We start from the raw sequence: 18,545 nt of genomic DNA, 5'->3' as shown, positions 1-18,545 counted from the left end.
TCACTATTATAAAAAGTACATACTGAATAATGTAAAATATTTTACAATATCTGCGTTCCTTTCTCTGTTGAATCAAATGTTAACACAACTTTCTTTCCACATAAATTTTTATTTTTATTATTCCGTTAACTACTATCTGTTTTAAATGACAGGTTGAAAGAGCAGTAGAAAATTGTTTTCGAAATAACATGTTTGATACTGCAAGGATGCGATGACGAAAAATTATGATAAAAAAGTCCACGTTGTTATACAACGGCACTATGCTTTCGGAAGCTTGAAATCTCCCTGACTAGTAGCAGAAATTCTGAGAATTCCGTAACTTTTCTAGAAATTTCAAATTCCCTGACTCTTCCAGGATATCTCGCTCACCTCGGCACACATATATTGCAAGTAATACACATCTCCTTATAAGAAAGAGTAACCAAAAGCTTCCCGTAGTTTATTTTTAACGCTGATCCTTCTTTTTCTCATTTCATTTAGTTTCATCCTTCCTTATTTTCTTAAATTTCTGGTCTCGAAGGGGGGGGAGGGTACGGACCCCCCGGACCCCCTCCTTAGCTACGTGCCTGATCAGACACAGGACCCTGCGCTTCATCTTGACAAACACTCTCCTCCTCTAAGTTAACTGGTGCTTCTGCATTTGAAAAAAATGGGATTTTCCTGGTACCAATGGCATATGTGTCTGTTCTTCTTTTTCTTTCTCGTCCTATTCTGCGTTCCCGAACATTTCATTCTTTTCTTGACTATTACGCTACTGTTTAAACTTTCATCCATCACTTATAGACGAGAAAAAGTATTTTTGATTCATTAAAGAAGTCTCTTGAGTCTCGACGCTAACACTATTACACTACCACAGTCAAATAACGCAACGAGAGATGAGCCATCAGCAGCCACAGGGCCACTTGTGATAATACTAGATCAGACCGAGCTTTTACAAATTACTTGGCACCTAGGATATCTAGCAATGCTGGCACCCGCAACGAGGAGAGCACGGTGACTTGACAGCTTATAACCTTTACGCAAACCTGCAATAACTCTGTTATATGATATTTATTATAAAGATGATAATGAAAATTTTAACTAAAATTGTCATGAGCTCAATACAACTAAGCCTATTTTATTGTGACAAACGGGCGCCATAAGAGGGTGGGCGTAGGCGGAGATTTCCGCCCCGCTCCCTGTCCAGTCCGACACTGCTTGTCAATGATATTGAACGTGTAGGGTCTGCTTGTGTTCGAAAACCACCATATTGTTTCTCACAGTGTCTTTCCGTTCTGCCTAAAGGTCTTCCAACACTTTGTAGAAAATATTTAAATGATCTTATCTTTAGGCAGAACGGGAATTCCCGTTCTGCCTAATCTTTGGAGACGGGAAATTCTGTGTAGGGAGAGATTTCTTCAAGGATTTTTTTTCTTTAGTAATTATCAGGGCCCGGATTTGGTTGAAAAGTCAACTTTTTACTGTTACGCATAGGACAAGACAAGTTGAAATATAAACGTTGTTCATCAACTCTAGGTCCTAAAAATATATCTTTTTAGGGTCAACATTTGGTCACCTTTTGACGTTTTGAAGTTTCAGGTCATTTTTTAATATTTTAAGGTAACTTTTAGGTCACTTATGGTCTTTTTATTCTTTTCCTTCTACATAAAGAAATCTTAAAATGAACACTTTTTTACGGATTTGAAAAACACGAAGTTAAATGATCTCTTTTCCTGCTTCCTGACTTTTGGGGTGGAAAAACTGCATTCCTAACAAGCTAATGAACACTAAACTGTAGCTGGTTGACGAGGGGTGGGGGTTGGTAGGTGGTCAAATAGATGTTTTCGGGTTGTTGACCACAAAGGATGTGGTCACGTGAATAACTAAAAATAAATTATAAGGCGTTCAAAGATTTTTAACTTATTTTTATCTATTATTCTCGTGTGTATAGTCTATACTTGCGAACTTTTATTCTTTAAGTGTACTTCCTAGTTTCAACTCGGGAGTGAATTGACATTTTCAGTACGTACAATACCGCACAATGGACTGATAATTGAACACAACATTTGATCAATGGACTGCAACCAACTGAAACAAAACTTTTGAAAATGACTGAGAAATGATAGTTAAAATCCAATAGATATTCAAAAAAATCCATTTTCAACGAAGTAAACGTTTTAGAAATACGCAAGTTTTAAGGTCAATTTTTGTGAATTTTAGGGTCATTTTACAGAAATTTTAGTGTCATTTTATAGGTCACTTTTTAGAAAAGTTTAGGTCAACAAGATCCGGGTCCTGGTAATTATAATAGATTCTGTGAGAAGAATAACTATTTCTTTAAGTTTCATCTTAAACTTTAGATGTTATTCTACTTGTTCTTGTCGGAAAAATGACTAGATGGTTTTGTGGTTTTATAGTTTTAAAACGATAAACATCTCTTTTTGACCGTGACTATGTGAGAGAGGATCTGCTGGTTAAATAATATTGGATTCGAACATGGACATATTAAAGTTGAACAGATTATCAAAACCCTGGGATGCTTTCACGCCTATTAAAATTTATATCAAAATCGTTTGTCAGTTAACCTAAGAACTAAGACTTTTTACTTGTACTAATACAATTCATCATTACCTGAGATTACCACAGAATCTGTTCATACACTGATGATATATGCATGTGTTTTGACTTCACTCTCAACCTACTCCTGAACTTTTCAGCTTCACTTTTACGTATGGATAAAACCTCGAGTACCTTTTGTGTACCACTTATCTTTGAATGCCTATGTTTTGACAAAAACTTTCCCTTGTCACTTCTATATAACTAGGACCTTCTTGAAAAATTCCACTTATCTTCTCACTTAACAAGATTTCCACTGAATTCATTTACATATACATTTGGAGTAAGATAATGATATTTTAGCAAATTTAAAATCATGTATTAATTTTCATTTTTTCTTTCCTTTTTATTCCTGTACAGTGCCAGAGGACGCTATTATCTGCAGACAAATTGGGCGTCGCCTTTCGCCTCGCAGAAGTCTGTGTTCAACGATATGGCTAGATTTGGACACGCTTTAAAAGTAGGACTGAAGCTATTGCAATCCATTTGAGGATGATGACAACATTTTACAGGAAATAGTGCTTACATCACGCTTATAAACCATATAAAATTTCAGTCATATCTAGCAGATAAAATCTACTTTTACGTTCGTTATCTGATTCTGCAGAAACATACAAAAGTTGTGCAGATTCCTAAACTCCAATATTGTCTGAGTAATATTATTTGTAAGCAGTAATAATAGCATAATGCAGGGTATTTATCTTACGTACGTTAGAGCTGTGTTTCTCATACATTTTCGTGTGACGAACCCTATTTAAAATCCTTTGCAGAACATACAGTCAATTCTTAAAAGTTTTAATTTGAAAGATTAACTCATGCGGAAAATTTGATTTCTGTTATCACAATTTGTTGTATGTAACGAATTAAGTTGTGCAGTACTAACGGACACCGTTTTAGGTTTTAGAAAATCGCGTTCCAAATTTCTTTCTTAAAATGATGCTAGCAAATAAGATTCAGCGTTGTCACATGTCACGATAAAATATATTTCACAATGGTTTGCAACACATGTGTTCAAGTAATATTTGTCTGCGTAGCTATACTCTTATTCATGCGTCATAGAATATTTATCCCATGTTCCATATATGGTATTCTTGGTATGTATACTGTTCCAACGAGGCAGATTTTATAGGTAGTATTTTCTTACAAATATAGTAGGTTTCTCGAAATTGATTCACGAAGGCAAAGTAATATCAATACTTTATTAGTTTATGGTTTCTTGAGCTATGCATCACCTGAAATCACGCTGTGAAACCACACCTTCAAGAAACAGTGCTCTATAGTTTAATCTTAATTATGCTTCCAATCGCTCTTGTGAATTTTAATGAATAGCTTGAATACAAAATAAAATAAAAAGAAAGAAAGAAGCATAGGTTGTATCTACAAAATATTATTAGATGAACTAAAGATTATAATATCTTTTTTTCATAAACCACAAATGTGGATGCGCTCAAAATTGTGCTCAATATGAAAAGACTCGAAAATAAAAATTACACTCAGAGCAAAATAAGAAATGAATTGACATTAAGAGTTTGTTGCCATATAATGACAATTTCTCTGAAGCGTGCACCATAAACAAAAGAGTGGTTATAGAAGACTCCTCAGAAAAATACTCTCTACGTGGCAACACGGTAACACGCCTTTTTCTAAATGTCAGTTCGTTTCTTATTTTGCTCCGAGTATACTTCAGTGAATAGTTTTATTTTTCAAAGTGGCCTAATTTTCAAAATTATTATATATTATAGTTAATTGTCATTCAGATATTTAGAAAATAAATAAACAATAAACAGTGGCGGAGGGTTTAGTGAAGACTGTTTGAAGCAGTAACAAGGCTGTGAAATTATATACGTTGTAATCAGTGCTATAACTGCAATACACATTGAATGTACAGGGTGGCCCGTAATTCTCTACTCATTCATATACGGTACCTTACGTGTCCAGTATATCTGTATATTGTCCATCATTCTCGCTGCATAATATAATGCGACCCCATGTTCTGTGAGACATTTTTCGCATCGAGGCCCGGGTTCGATTCCCGGCAGGAGCTCATGTGGTTCGGATTCCACGTTAATCAGTAGGTCCACGTCTCATATAGCCTCGCTGCTGAAAGGGACGCTAAACTAAAATCAACTCAACTCAACTCAATTTTTCGCATCATAGCAGGGAATATTATTCCAAATGCCACTTTAACAGCTGTTCGTCGTTGGAGTTATAACGTTGTTTAGACACTATGATTTTTATGTATGGGATCCCCAAGGACAGTTATTACTCACATGTTGTCAAGTCCGGACTGCTTGCAGGTCCTTTCATGGGCATCAGGAACGTTTCATAACCACGACCTATCCATATATTAGGTAAAATGTAATTGGGATATATCAACCATGATCTAAAATAAATAAATAAATGAAAATAAACAAAATGTATGAATGGGTAGAGTCTTTCCAGGACACCTTGTATGTGTATAAATTGGTACTGTTCAGTTGTTTGAGTGTAGTTCTTTGGTTTGGAACAAATTAGAATTCTCTTACTTTTCTGTGATTGTTTGATGCATTTTCATTTCCTCCCCTCCCCCTTAATTTTACTCTTTGAGCCAAAAGAAACGTTTAAACACTACTGCATTATTAAAACTATCTTTTAGAAATCTAGTAGCGACTTTTTATAAAATTTTCAGTTGTGACTTTTGAGGGAAGTCATTGGTAAAAGTTACGATTTAATGGTTTATCAGTACAAGGTAAGGCAAAGTAAATAACTTAATGTCCTAATAGTTTTATATAGCGAGAGCATTAAATAATTTTTCTTCCCGTTGCTTATTGCGCGATACAATTGTAATTTTTATTGTTGTGACTTCCCTCATGACCCGCCACTGGATATTTCTCTAAATTATATGAAACTCAATACGGGTTACGTATTAACTTCTAAAATATTAACGTGAATCAGTAGGTATGCTTTGTTAATATCTTATAATAAAAATTAATATTTTTAAAACAAAAGTTTGAAGTGCTGCAAGGCTAATAGCAATAATAAAGTTCAATAACTATAGTAAAATGAACGAATGTATTGACAGACTTATTTACTAGTCTGTATACAAGTTTTATTTTTTAATCGTGTTTCAACATAATCATTATTAAATCTTAATTATTTATTTTTTATCAATAAGTGTGTTTGTATTTCTATGTTTTACTTTTGTAATTGATTTGTGTGATTCATAATAGTTGCGTGCGTTTTAATTTATATTGGTTACATATCATTGTGTTTTTATTAATGCATTTTTAGGGTATAATATTGTTCCTTTATTTTTGTAAGATTTAATGTTAATAAAATATTTAAAAAAATATGTTTTGTGTTTTTCCTACATTGCTGCAAAGATATAATAATTGAGAATGCCAAATGAAAATTGTATTTACTTGGTACCATTTAAGGAAGTGTGGTATTTTCACTATTTCTTCTTCTTTAGTGACTTTATATTTTATTCAACGCTTCAAATTTAGTACGAAATTTTATTGCACAAACTTTTTCATGCATATTTTACCATCTTTTTCTTCATGAGTTTATTCTTGTTCTTTTGTTACTACGGTTAATATACTTTGGGAATTACTTAATCCATTAAATTATAAATAAATAAGTAAATAAAAGGTACGGTCCACCGCGCTTAACTTTCTTTCTCTAATTCCTTAAAATAAATCATATTTTGCTACAGTTATTAATAAAACGTTTCCTTGGGAAATAAGAACGAAATTTTAAAACCTTTTCAGAAAACTTTACCGAAAGAAAATTTATCCCGTGCAACGCGCTCAACAAGCCCCTAATTTGCAAGGCGTTCAACGAGCTCCAGTTTGGAAGGCGTTCTGCGAGCCCCCAGTTTGCAAAGGCGTTCAACGAGCCCCTAGTTTGCAAGGCTATAACGCGCCTCACTATTTTTGTTCGTGGCTACCGGTGAACATCTTAGTGCGCGTGCTATTACCAGTCTCACAGTAATTATCCCTCCAAAGAAAAAAATATTCCTCTAGAGGAGAATGATAGAATCACTAATTTCAAATAATTAACTTCACCAAGGTTGTTTTCAGTCAGAACGGTTAAAGATCTCCCTTTTTTCGCTTTAACTTACACAAGGGAGACAGAGGGAGAAAATAGGTTACATATCTCCTAATCCTTATAAATATTCTCGAACAACCTTTCTTATCAACCAATTCTAAATTAACCATTCATTCACCCTATTTGCAAGAATCTAGATGTGTTTTTACTTCTACTAGCATACCAGACTCAAATTATAATAAAAACTCATCATGTTTCCTCTTTAGATGTCTTTATTGCAATAAAATTATATCTGGATATGAGTAATTTCGAAGTTAGCGCTGATTTATCTTATACCTATATTGTAGTTACAAATATGTTCATAGAATATATTCATGTTTATATATATAGTTACCTTGAAATATATATGTATAATAATAGAAACATATAAGAAACCAGTAAGTGGCCCTGAATGGGTGCCTTGAAAACCAAAAGTAAACTACCCCTTGTAGATTTTTCAATAAGAAATAACTTATGCCATATGTTAAGGTTACTAATGAAATATTTGTTATAAAATAATAGCAAAATTACATGAGTGATATTGTCAAAAAAAGAGTAAACTTCAGGATTAAACTGTCCTTTGTGGATATTCTTATGGAAGTGGCTTATGCAGCACTATAAGAGTAACAATGAAATATTCACATACGAAATATGACCAAAATCACTAGTGTCGTATTTGAGAAAGTAGTCTGAAAAGAAACTCACCCCAAGAATAAACTGCCCTTCGCAGATTTTTTCAGCACAAATGAGTTAGGCCATATTATCAGGTTATTAATGTAATGTTTATTTATGAAATATCAACAAAATCGCCAGAGTCGTTTATGCGAAAATCGTCCAAAAATACAATCAATAATACACTACCCTCGTAAAATTTTTCAACCGAATGTATTACACTATACCGTATTTCAGGTTATTAATGAAATATGTAGAAAATCGCATGAGTCATTTTTGAGAAAATCTTCAAAAATACTCTAAGAATAAACTACCCCCTCGTACGAGATAGGACAAATGAGTAATGTCATATTATCAGGTAATAAATGAAATATTTATTTATGAAAAATTAACAAAATCGCCTGAGAAAATTGTCCAAAAGAAAGCTCACCCCAAGAATAAGCCACTACTCCTCGATTTTTTCAGAGAAGAAACCACACGATAGATTTGTTTCTGGAAGATTGATTTAAGAGATTTAAACAAAATGAAACGGAGTCGTTTTTGAAAAAAAAAAAAAGTTTTTTATTTTTATCTTTAGTAAACTATCCTTATTTTTAGGGGTAGGAAGAAAATTCGAAAACCCCTTCTGGTGGATCACACAAAAACCTTAAGATTTGTTTGAGATATGTTGAATGGTGTAATCTCTAGGTAAGTGTACAGTACATCAGGACAAACAGACGGACAGATGTCGAAAACTCACTCTTTCCGTAGCAGTGGGCCATGAAAGATGTAAATCCATTGAAATCTCGAATTCGATTTTTTTTTTTTTTTTGTTCACGATTGTTAAACTTTCTTCTCTTCTTTCGTCGCTCGAAAATTAAAGAAAAAAATGTTTGTGACATGTAACAAATACAATACGTCAACAATTATGAAATACAGATTGCCTCCGAAATCCGAACGACTCAGAACTCGAATAATTTGTAATCCGAACGAAGTGTCTGAACAAATTTTGCTCTGGAATCCGTTGAGCTCCTCCGTGGCTAAGCGGTTAGCGTACGCGCCTTTGGCGTGGGAGACCCGGGTTCGATTCCCGGCGGGAGCTCATGTGGTTCGGATTCCACGTAAATCAGTAGGTCCACGTCTCATATAGCCTCGCTGCTGAACGGGACGTTAAACCCAAAATCAACTCAACTCAACTCTGGAATCCGAACGCCTATCACGTTGCTTGTGTGTGTATGTGTGTGCTGGTGCGTACATTTTCCCCCGCCCTCGGGCTACCCATATACTTTGTTGTTGGACTCATTATCGGAAGTTGTACTGAAGGCGTCTTGTGTGGTTTTCGCTGCTAATTTCAATTTTTTATAAAATGTATTTTTACATAATGCAATCAGGGGTGTGCCCAGCAAGTTTTAACTTATTGGCTTAAGACTTTTTGAGGCAGGCCTGAACTTTTACATACTAGAAGCAAAGTGAAAGTCCTGTTTCGAAACGTGAAAGCATTTCATCATACATAGACTGCATATGGGCCTATATATTACACATATTATTATTATTATTATTATTATTATTATTATTATTATTATTATTATTATTATTATTATTATTATTATTATTATTATTATTATTATTATTATTATTAGAGGAAAACAGGGGGTTATGGAATCGTGGCTTATTGCCTCTGTTGTGAACAGTATACTCGCGCGGATAAGCGAAACTATGTTCTCGAAGAATTTCATCACGTGACAGTATTGCGCTAGTTGCTACTGGTGGATGACTTGCTGCAGTTCGTCTTTTTTAAATTTGCGCCTCCGAGAAAATTTGCAGGTAAGTTTTCATTACTTATTTCGTAGTACGATTTTGCAAATTAAACGCCTAACTCTACAGTAGTGTGTGGGCCTTATGTTGTGCTTCTATGGAACAGAACGAAATGTCATGTTGTGTGTACGATTTATTTGAGGTGCGTGTGTTTTACAAAATGGCCATGGAAGGGGATTATGGAATATTTCCGTTGTTCATAATCCATAGCACTCTCCCAGCTGTATGAAAACGATCAGCATAAGAATAGACCTCGAGTATAGGTCTGAGAGTTCAATATAATATTGTAAAAAAATTACGATGATGAATGATCTAATAGTATATATAAATAGATCTATTACAGCTAAATGAGTGCAATGTTTATTAGAATTTACGCTCAAACGAAAAGAGGTTCCACTGATTTCATTTCTGCAGATCACGAAGTCACATCTACGTCCATTGGACGAAAGTCTCCTCTGCGAGATACTTCGGAGCACATGGACAAAGAATCTAATGCGGCAGAATCGATTCCAGGTTAGTAGATTAGGTAGAGTAGTCTAGGTCTAGTTTAGAAAAACTAGATATAATAGTGGTCTATAGTACACTAGACGTAATCGCCTCCAATCATTTCATAGAAACCTACAGCTGTAATTGATCAGTATAGACGTTGTTTATCTTCATGCCCTATTGCCCAGAAACATTTTGTATCACAAAACAGTGTTGATTGCATGGACGAAATCGGATCACAGTTTAACTTGGATTTCAACAAAAATGTGAACTCTACAGTAGGTAGCTATTCTACATATTTCTGGATGAGTAGAATAAATTATAGACTAGTCTATTAGAAGTGGTACATTAGATTGGATTCTTTTGGTCATTAAAACTGCTCGTGAACAGTTCTTTCAACAATGTACCACTTTGCTGATAGTGTTATACTCTTATTTTCATTACAGTTATCTTTGACAAGCTCATCTATCACTTCCTATGACATTTCACCACCACCATTGCAGAAACGCAAATTATCTACAGGCGGACGTCCAAAGGTCTCAGGTTCAGTTCATTTACTGATTTCTTTGCCATGCAAAGAACGCGTAGCACGTTTGCATGAAAGACGAGCTTAAATATCTTTTTAAAGAATGGCTTAAATATCTTTCTAAAAGGCGTGCTCCACCGAAGAAGGCGAAAAGGTTAATGGAACCATCTTCATCTACTGACTCTAGTGGTGAATCTGATGAACTGCATTTTCAAGATTCCAGTGGTGAAGAAGTCGTCGTTCCGTGCATCCAACCAGAAGATGGAGATGTAAAGTGTACCTTTTGTGACAGTAAGTTTTCGGACGTCCGTGCGGAAGTGTGGATTAAGTGTGTGATTTGCACAATGTGAGCTCATGAAGAGTGTCCTGGGTCCGATAAGGACATCTACTGTGTATATGTGATTTCTACAAATGAAAACGTGAAAAGTATGCGAGTTGCGAAAACCTGCATAATGTATTTGTACTTTTACTTGAAAAACATTAATTTCTGATGGACTTCGCTACTATTCCATATACCCACCCCTATTCCATAACCCCCACCTTTTTTCTACATTTAGTATTTTTACTTGTATGTTCTTCCTATGTTTGCTAGGAAGGCTATATAGCTACTAACTATTTATTTAACATGTATCCTCGGACAGTTATTTTCGCATATGTAAATGGTATTCCATAACCCCCTGTTTTCCTCTATTATTATTATTATTATTATTATTATTATTATTATTATTATTATTATTATTATTATTATTATTATTATTATTATTATTATTATTATTATTATTACTCGATGAAACATGGGGCTTTGGCATTATGCAAAATTATAATCACAGGTTGTAGGAAATGTGTCAATAAACTATTCACAGGAAAACAAAATATATTTTAGGAAATCTATTTGTTTTATTTCATCTTTATGTGTGTAGGTATAAGATACGGAACATCACATTGAACTTTTTCACTCTAATTTCTTAAACTAAACGATGTTATACCGTAGTTGTTACTGAAACATTTTATTAGTGAACACGAACAAAATTATGTTTTCTGAACACTACGTTCGAACAAAACTTAAGCCTAAACTATCATCTGTGGATTTTTTAATGACAATGACTGTCATGTATTAGTGTTATTTGTGTTTTTATATAACACTTCCCCCGCCAAGTGAACTTTGTGGTGGACAAACACCGCGTGTGTGGGTTTTCTCGGGGTTCTCCCGTTTCCTCCCACTTTTTTCATTCCACCGTTTCATTCATTACTCATCACCACCGTCTCCTTTAGCCTAACCGGCATAACCGTGGGACGTAAAACTCAAAGATTTCATTTCATTTCATTTTTTATATAACACTTGTTTATGAGTTATCAAATGAGTCGTTTTCAGGGAAATAGTAAATAATAATAATAATAATAATAATAATAATAATAATAATAATAATAATAATAATAATAATAATAATAATAATAATAATAATAATAATAATAATAAGGAAACAGCTATTGTAAACATTTTCGTCATGAATGATTCGCGTAACAACATAGTTATTAATAACATATGAATAAAATTGTCTATTTTTAAAAAGAAAAACTCATCTTTAAGAATACTTACCCACTTGTAAATTTCTTCAAAGCAAGTGAGTTATGCCATGTTGTTAGGTCTTTAATAAAACATCTATTAATGAAGTATGAACAAAATTTCCTGAGTCATTTTCGAGAAAATAGTCCGAAAAGCTTAACCCCAAAAATAAACTACCCCTTCTGGATTTTTTTTCTAGAAAAAAAAAACACTTATGTCATCTTATAGAACTGTTAGTGAAACATTTGTTTATGAAATATGAACGAAATCGTTAGAACCGTTTTCTGAAAAAATAGCAAATTTTAATTTTCACCCTTCACTAAACTACTGTTCTTTTTAAGGGTAGGAAGAAAATACCAAAAATGCCTCTAGGGAATCTTATACAAAGTTTAAATTTTAAATTTGATCTCGACATGTTGAATGGTATGGCCTCTAGGCTAGTGAATATCTCTACATCGGGATGAACGGACAGACGGACAGACATACAAAATTCCGTCTCTAATTCTTTCTTGTCTGTCTAACCTGCAATTCGCCTCATTTCTGTATTAAAATAAAATGCTAAACCTCTCGTCACAAGAGGCCATGAAGAACTGTGGCCTACCATATGGCCCACATTTCAGCCATTTGTTTGTGTGTGTATAAGCACATTTCTTCGTCACGCCCATTATTAGTGCTCTCCATGATAGATTATTGTATTTAGGAAGTTTGTAGTTACTATAATGTGTTGATGATCAGGACTGTGCCTTGGGGGCGAGCAGGGCGACGGCCCCGGGCGCCGAAGAAAGGGGGCGAAAATTCGGAAGAAAAAGGAAAAAAGATAGTAAAAATTGCTTGGAATATGTGTATGGGGGCGCCGTCGTATACTCTCGCCCCGGGAGTTGATTTTCCACGGCACGGCCCTGGACGCGATTAAGATTTCCCCGCCCTTTCTTATCTACATTATTATATAAAAGTGAATCACTCATTAACATAAAGGTCATACTATACCAAGAAACAAAAAACGTACACATGAAAACTCCCTTGTCATGAAAAGAAGTGAAAAGAAAGGAATTTTTAAAAAATACGTATCCTAAGGAAGATTAAAGGAATTCAGGGGGACACGGTTGCTCAGTGTTAGATGTCCTGCGTCTCGTGCATGGGGTCTCTGGTTCGATCCCCGACCAAGCAAATTAGTGGTGGACATTATCATGTCTGTCGGTTGTTTCGGGGCACTTTTGTTTCAATCCCACTTTCTCATTACAAAAATTCTTCAATCATCATTTATTTGCCTTAATCATCGTCTCTCTGAGCCTAAAGAACATAAAAATAGGACGTTAAACTAACTGTAAGAGATTTGATTGCATTTTAGTTAAAGAGGTTCAGACCATCTTTTCTTTTTTCTTAAATGAATTATTTCACATTATTTCACCTTGATTATGAGCTTTCCTTTAAAATAACTGAACTTGTGTTCTTGCATTTCTGCAAAATTCCTACTAGATAGGAAAAAAAATGGGGCAATTTCTATCTTACAAATTTCGACTCTTTATTGTGAAACTGCTAAATGTAAGGACTCATTCAAGTTAGAGAAGTGGAATTCGGTGTTTAAATTCGTAAATAAAAATAAGAGAATGCATGTTTCGACAATTCAGCTTCTAATGCAGTAAATTGAACAATTGCTACGATATTCAAATTTCCGATTCTTTATACAGAAAATTTCATGTGAGCATTCGTTAAAGGTAAGAAATCTGGCACATAAATTCCTACTTGAAATTAATCGATATGAGTCAGTGTTTTCAAAACTTTGGCTCCTAAAGAGGACAATTCCCAATATTAAAATTTTCGATTCTTTATTAACAAAATTCTTAATGCTAGTGTTTACTTAAGTTGGACGAGTGAAATTTCGTATAGATAAACAAATAACAAAAATGAATAAGCATGTGAATAAAATGCTGCACCAGCGATCAAATTCGCGTATTCGGTGCTGAAAGTACAACACATTAATGTATATAGTCACGACGAAACTCGTAAATAGGTACCGAAGTTTGTTACTGTAAAATGGTAAATTAAGAAATTTCTTAATTTGCCTTTTTCTTTAATTTGTGACAAGACACTAATCTCCCCATTTCCTTGAAATTTTCTCCCTGCTGACATTATAAGATTTTCAGGCAAGGATACCTACAACTGGCTTTTAATGTGCAAGTTCTGTCCATGAGAATATTTCTGGGCATATGCTTTTTTAATTATTATTATTGAAAATGGTACAAATTTGCAGCGAAGAAGACTAAATTTAAGGGAAGAAAGGTAAATTTGGGTAACAGAATGGTAAATTTGGAGGGAAGAATGGTAAATCTGGAGGAGAACTCGGCGAGAAAGGTAGATTGGGTGAAAATGATAAATTTCGGTAGAGAAAGATAAATTTGAGGGAGAATGGTAAATTTGGAGGGAAGAATAGTAAATTTGTTGCAGAATAGTAAATTTCGGTGGAGAAAGGTAAACTAAGGGGGCGGTATTGTAAATTTGGAGGAGAATGGTAAATTTGGAGGGCAAGAATGGTAAACTTAGAGGGTACAATGGTAAATTTCAGGAGAATGGTAAATTTCGGTAGAGAAAAATAAATTTGGGGAGAATGGTAAATTTTGGTGAAGAAAGGTGAATTTGGGTGAGAATGATACATTTTGGTGGAGGTAGGTAAATTTGGGGAGAAATTGTAAATTTGAAGATGAAAATTGGTAAACTAAGGGGGCAGAATGGTAAATTTGGGGGAGAATGGCAACTTTGGAGGGAAAGAATGGTAAACTTAGAGAGTAAGGTAGTAAATTTGGGTAACAGAATGGTAAATTTGGAGGGAAGAATGGTAAATCTGGAGGAGAACTCGGCGAGAAAGGTAGATTGGGGGAAAATGATAAATTTCGGTAGAGAAAGATAAATTTGAGGGAGAATGGTAAATTTGGAGGGAAGAATAGTAAATGTGTTGCAGAATAGTAAATTTCGGTGGAGAAAGGTAAACTAAGGGGGCGGTATTGTAAATTTGGAGGAGAATGGTAAATTTGGAGGGCAAGAATGGTAAACTTAGAGGGTACAATGGTAAATTTCAGGAGAATGGTAAATTTAGGTAGAGAAAAATAAATTTGGGGAGAATGGTAAATGTTGGTGAAGAAAGGTGAATTTGGGGGAGAATGATACATTTTGGTGGAGATAGGTAAATTTGAGGAGAAATTGTAAATTTGAAGATGAAAATTGGTAAACTAAGGGGGCAGAATGGTAAATTTGGGGGAGAATGGCAACTTTGGAGGGAAAGAATGGTAAACTTAGAGAGTAAGGTAGTAAATTTGGGTAACAGAATGGTAAATTTGGAGGGAAGAATGGTAAATCTGGAGGAGAACTCGGCGAGAAAGGTAGATTGGGGGAAAATGATAAATTTCGGTAGAGAAAGATAAATTTGAGGGAGAATGGTAAATTTGGAGGGAAGAATAGTAAATTTGTTGCAGAATAGTAAATTTCGGTGGAGAAAGGTAAACTAAGGGGGCGGTATTGTAAATTTGGAGGAGAATGGTAAATTTGGAGGGCAAGAATGGTAAACTTAGAGGGTACAATGGTAAATTTCAGGAGAATGGTAAATTTAGGTAGAGAAAAATAAATTTGGGGAGAATGGTAAATGTTGGTGAAGAAAGGTGAATTTGGGGGAGAATGATACATTTTGGTGGAGATAGGTAAATTTGAGGAGAAATTGTAAATTTGAAGATGAAAATTGGTAAACTAAGGGGGCAGAATGGTAAATTTGGGGGAGAATGGCAACTTTGGAGGGAAAGAATGGTAAACTTAGAGAGTAAGGTAGTAAATTTGGATAAGAATAATAAATTTCGGTGGAGAAAGGTAAATTTACTCGAGAATGGTAAATTTGGGGGAAAATGGTAAATTTCGGTGGAGAAAGGTTAATTAAGAGGGCAGAATTGTAAATTTGATAGGAATGGTAAATTCGGAGGGAAAGAATGGTAAATTTAGGGGCCAGAATGGTAAATTTGAGGAAGAATGTTAAATTTCAGTAAAGAAAGGTAAATCTGGGGGAGAAGGGTAAATTTTGGTGAAGAAAATTAAATTTAGAGTAGAATGGTAAATTTTGGGGCTAAAATGATAAATTTGAAGGGAAAGATTGTTATATTTAGGGGCAGAATAGTAAATTTGGGGGAGAATGGTACGTTTGGAGGGAAAGAATAGTAAACTTAGGGTCAGGACGGTAAATTTAGGGGATAATGGTAAATTTCGGTAGAGAAAGGTACATTTGGGGGCATGATGGTAAATTTGGAGGAAAATGGTATATTTCGGTGGAGAAAGGTAAATTTGGGGGAGAATGGTAAATTTCGGTTGAGAAAGGGAAATTTAGCAGAGAATGGTACATTTGTAGGGAAGGAATAGTAAACTTGGGAGCAGAATGATAAATATTGGGGAGAACAGTAAATTTGGTATGTCTAACGGTAAATTTGAGGAAGAGGGGTTGATTTGGGGACAATGATAAATTTGGAAGGTAGAATAGTAAATTTGGAGGATAGAATGGTAAGTTTGTAGAGAAAAGTAGTAAATCTGGAGCAGAATTCGAAAAGAAAGATAGATTGGGGCAGAATGGTAGATTTGGAGGAAAGAATGATAAATTTAAGGAGAGAAATGTAATTTTTGTGGAGGGAGGCGCATCCCTGCCTTCAAATACCTTTATTATTTGTATTAGTATTAGTGTATGACACCAACTTTTGGACCATCCTGTATATACCTGTAGTGATCACCATGTTTTTCTACTAGGTTTGACCAAATATTCAGTACACGTTCTAGAACACATATGGGCGATAGCTTGGCTCTGAAGTGAATTGTCTTTAAGTCATTAACACCTTTCAAGAAGGAAAGGGCAGTGGTTGCACGTACGAGAAACGTGTCGCCTCGTCAACTGATGGCTTCCAAATAGGCTACGACAGTAATTCAGGACAACACACTCTGTCCCAATAGACACCTTGACATTCATCGGTGAACTTGACCGATGGTAATGTGTGAAAGGCTGATGAATATCCTTTACACTTTCTGTCCTAATACTTTCAATCGTTTTAGTAGTTTCTTTTCTCAAAATTGAGAAAGATATATTTCACTATTGCCATATCTGAAAATACAAAAATTTACAAATAACAAAAAATGAAAAAAAAAAATTGAATATTCACATTTGATACACGATAGTGATTAATGCGTATAAAGTTCTCACAGTAATGTGATAAACAGGGCCCGGATCTTGTTGACAAGTCAACTTTTTTCTGTTACGCATAGGACAAGGCAAGTTCAAATACAAACGTTATCCATCAACTCTAGGTTCTAAAAATATAATATTTTAGGGTCAACTTTTGATCACTTTTTGCCATTTTGAAATTTCAGGTCATTTTTTAACATTTTAAGGTAACTTTTAGGTCACTTATGGTCTTTTTATTCTTTTTTTTTTCTACATAAGGAAATCTTTAAATGAACACGGTTTACGGATGTGGAAATTACGAAGTTGAATAATCTCTTTTCTTACTTCCTGACTATTGGAGTGGAAAAACTGCATTCTTAACAAGCTAATGAAAACTGAACTGTAGCTGGTTAACGAAAGGCGGGGGTTGGTAGGTGGCCAAACAGATAGTTTTGGGTTATTGACCACAAAAAATGTGATCACGTGAATAACTAAAAATGGATTAAAAGACGTACAAGGGTTTCAAACAGGTTTTATGTATTATTTTCATTTAGTCTACATTTGCTAACTTTTATTGTTTAAGAGTGCTTCCTAGTTTCAACTCGGAAGTGAATTGACGCTTTCAATACTTACAATGCCATACAATGGACTGATCAATAGAAATAAATGATCAATGGACTGGAACTAACTAAAACAAACCTTTGTGAATATGAGTGAAAAATGCTAATTAACAATCCAATGGATATTAAAAAATGTCAATGTTTTACGAAATAAAAGTTTGAGAAAACGTAAGTTTTAAGGTCAATTTTTGTGATTTTTAGGGTCATTTTACAGGAATTTTAGTGTCATTTTATAGGTCACTTTTTAAAATTTTTTAGGTCAACAAGATCCGGGACCTGGTGATAAATGATGAGCAGGGCCGGCCCTAGGCAATTTGTCGCAACGTGCAATGACATCATTTGCCGCCCCCTCTCTCCAGAAAGAACAAATCTTCACTACAGCACTACAGCAAAATTAAATAACCGCTAATTTTAGAGTTTTTCTGTACTATCTTCAAAACAAATAAAAATATTCGAAAAGCACAAACGTAGTGAACTAGATAATACGATTTTGCATGTGATACCGTTATTACAACTCATCTATCTGCTTTCGATTTACAACTGTAGATAGATTTAGTTTTTTTTTTTTTTCGGGTTCTGTAAATAGCGGCATAGCGGAAGCAGATAGGTGAATTGTGGTAAAGGTGTCACATGCAAAATGGTATTGTCTAATTCACTACGTTTCTACATTTCGAATATTTTTATTTGTTTTGAAGGTATTACAGAAAAAACTAAAATTAGCGGTAGTTTAATTTCGCTGTAATGAAGGCCCTTAAAAGCCACGATTTTAAGTATACTAGGCCGTCATGAACAACAAAGGGGAGGGAAAGGAGAGTAGAACTCAGAAAGGCCTAAACACAACAAATACAATCTCGTTGTGTCTGCTTTTTTTTCTTTCTTCAAATCATAGACGTCTAGCCTATTATGTTAGTGAAAGATAAAGCAACATACCTGCAAAGGAAATATAGTAATCCTCTTCATAGAATTCAATATTGAGATTCAGTATCAATATATCCAGTGTCCGAAGTGGAAAAAAGCAGAGATGGTATGTTTTATTATCAT

At 34.4% G+C, this 18,545-nt stretch overlaps 1 protein-coding gene across 4 annotated transcripts in view; it reads left to right on the top strand.

The window, feature by feature from the left end:
• Nucleotides 1–5,891, top strand: part of LOC145686185 (pancreatic triacylglycerol lipase-like) — a 144,185-nt gene extending 138,294 nt beyond the window's left edge. For all 4 annotated transcript variants that reach the window (XM_081759210.1, XM_081759209.1, XM_081759213.1 and 1 more), the window contains exon 7: nt 2,956–5,891. In XM_081759210.1, the coding sequence (XP_081615336.1) occupies nt 2,956–3,085 (130 nt within the window). In that variant the 3' untranslated portion in view covers nt 3,086–5,891. The remainder of the gene's footprint in view (nt 1–2,955) is intronic.
• The last annotated feature ends 12,654 nt before the right edge of the window (nt 5,892–18,545 follow it).

The sequence above is a fragment of the Thermobia domestica genome, chromosome 5 (genome assembly GCF_964235325.1).
Source record: "Thermobia domestica chromosome 5, izTheDome1.hap1.1, whole genome shotgun sequence".
Taxonomy (NCBI): domain Eukaryota; kingdom Metazoa; phylum Arthropoda; class Insecta; order Zygentoma; family Lepismatidae; genus Thermobia; species Thermobia domestica.
This window is presented reverse-complemented; position numbering and strand designations above follow the sequence as displayed.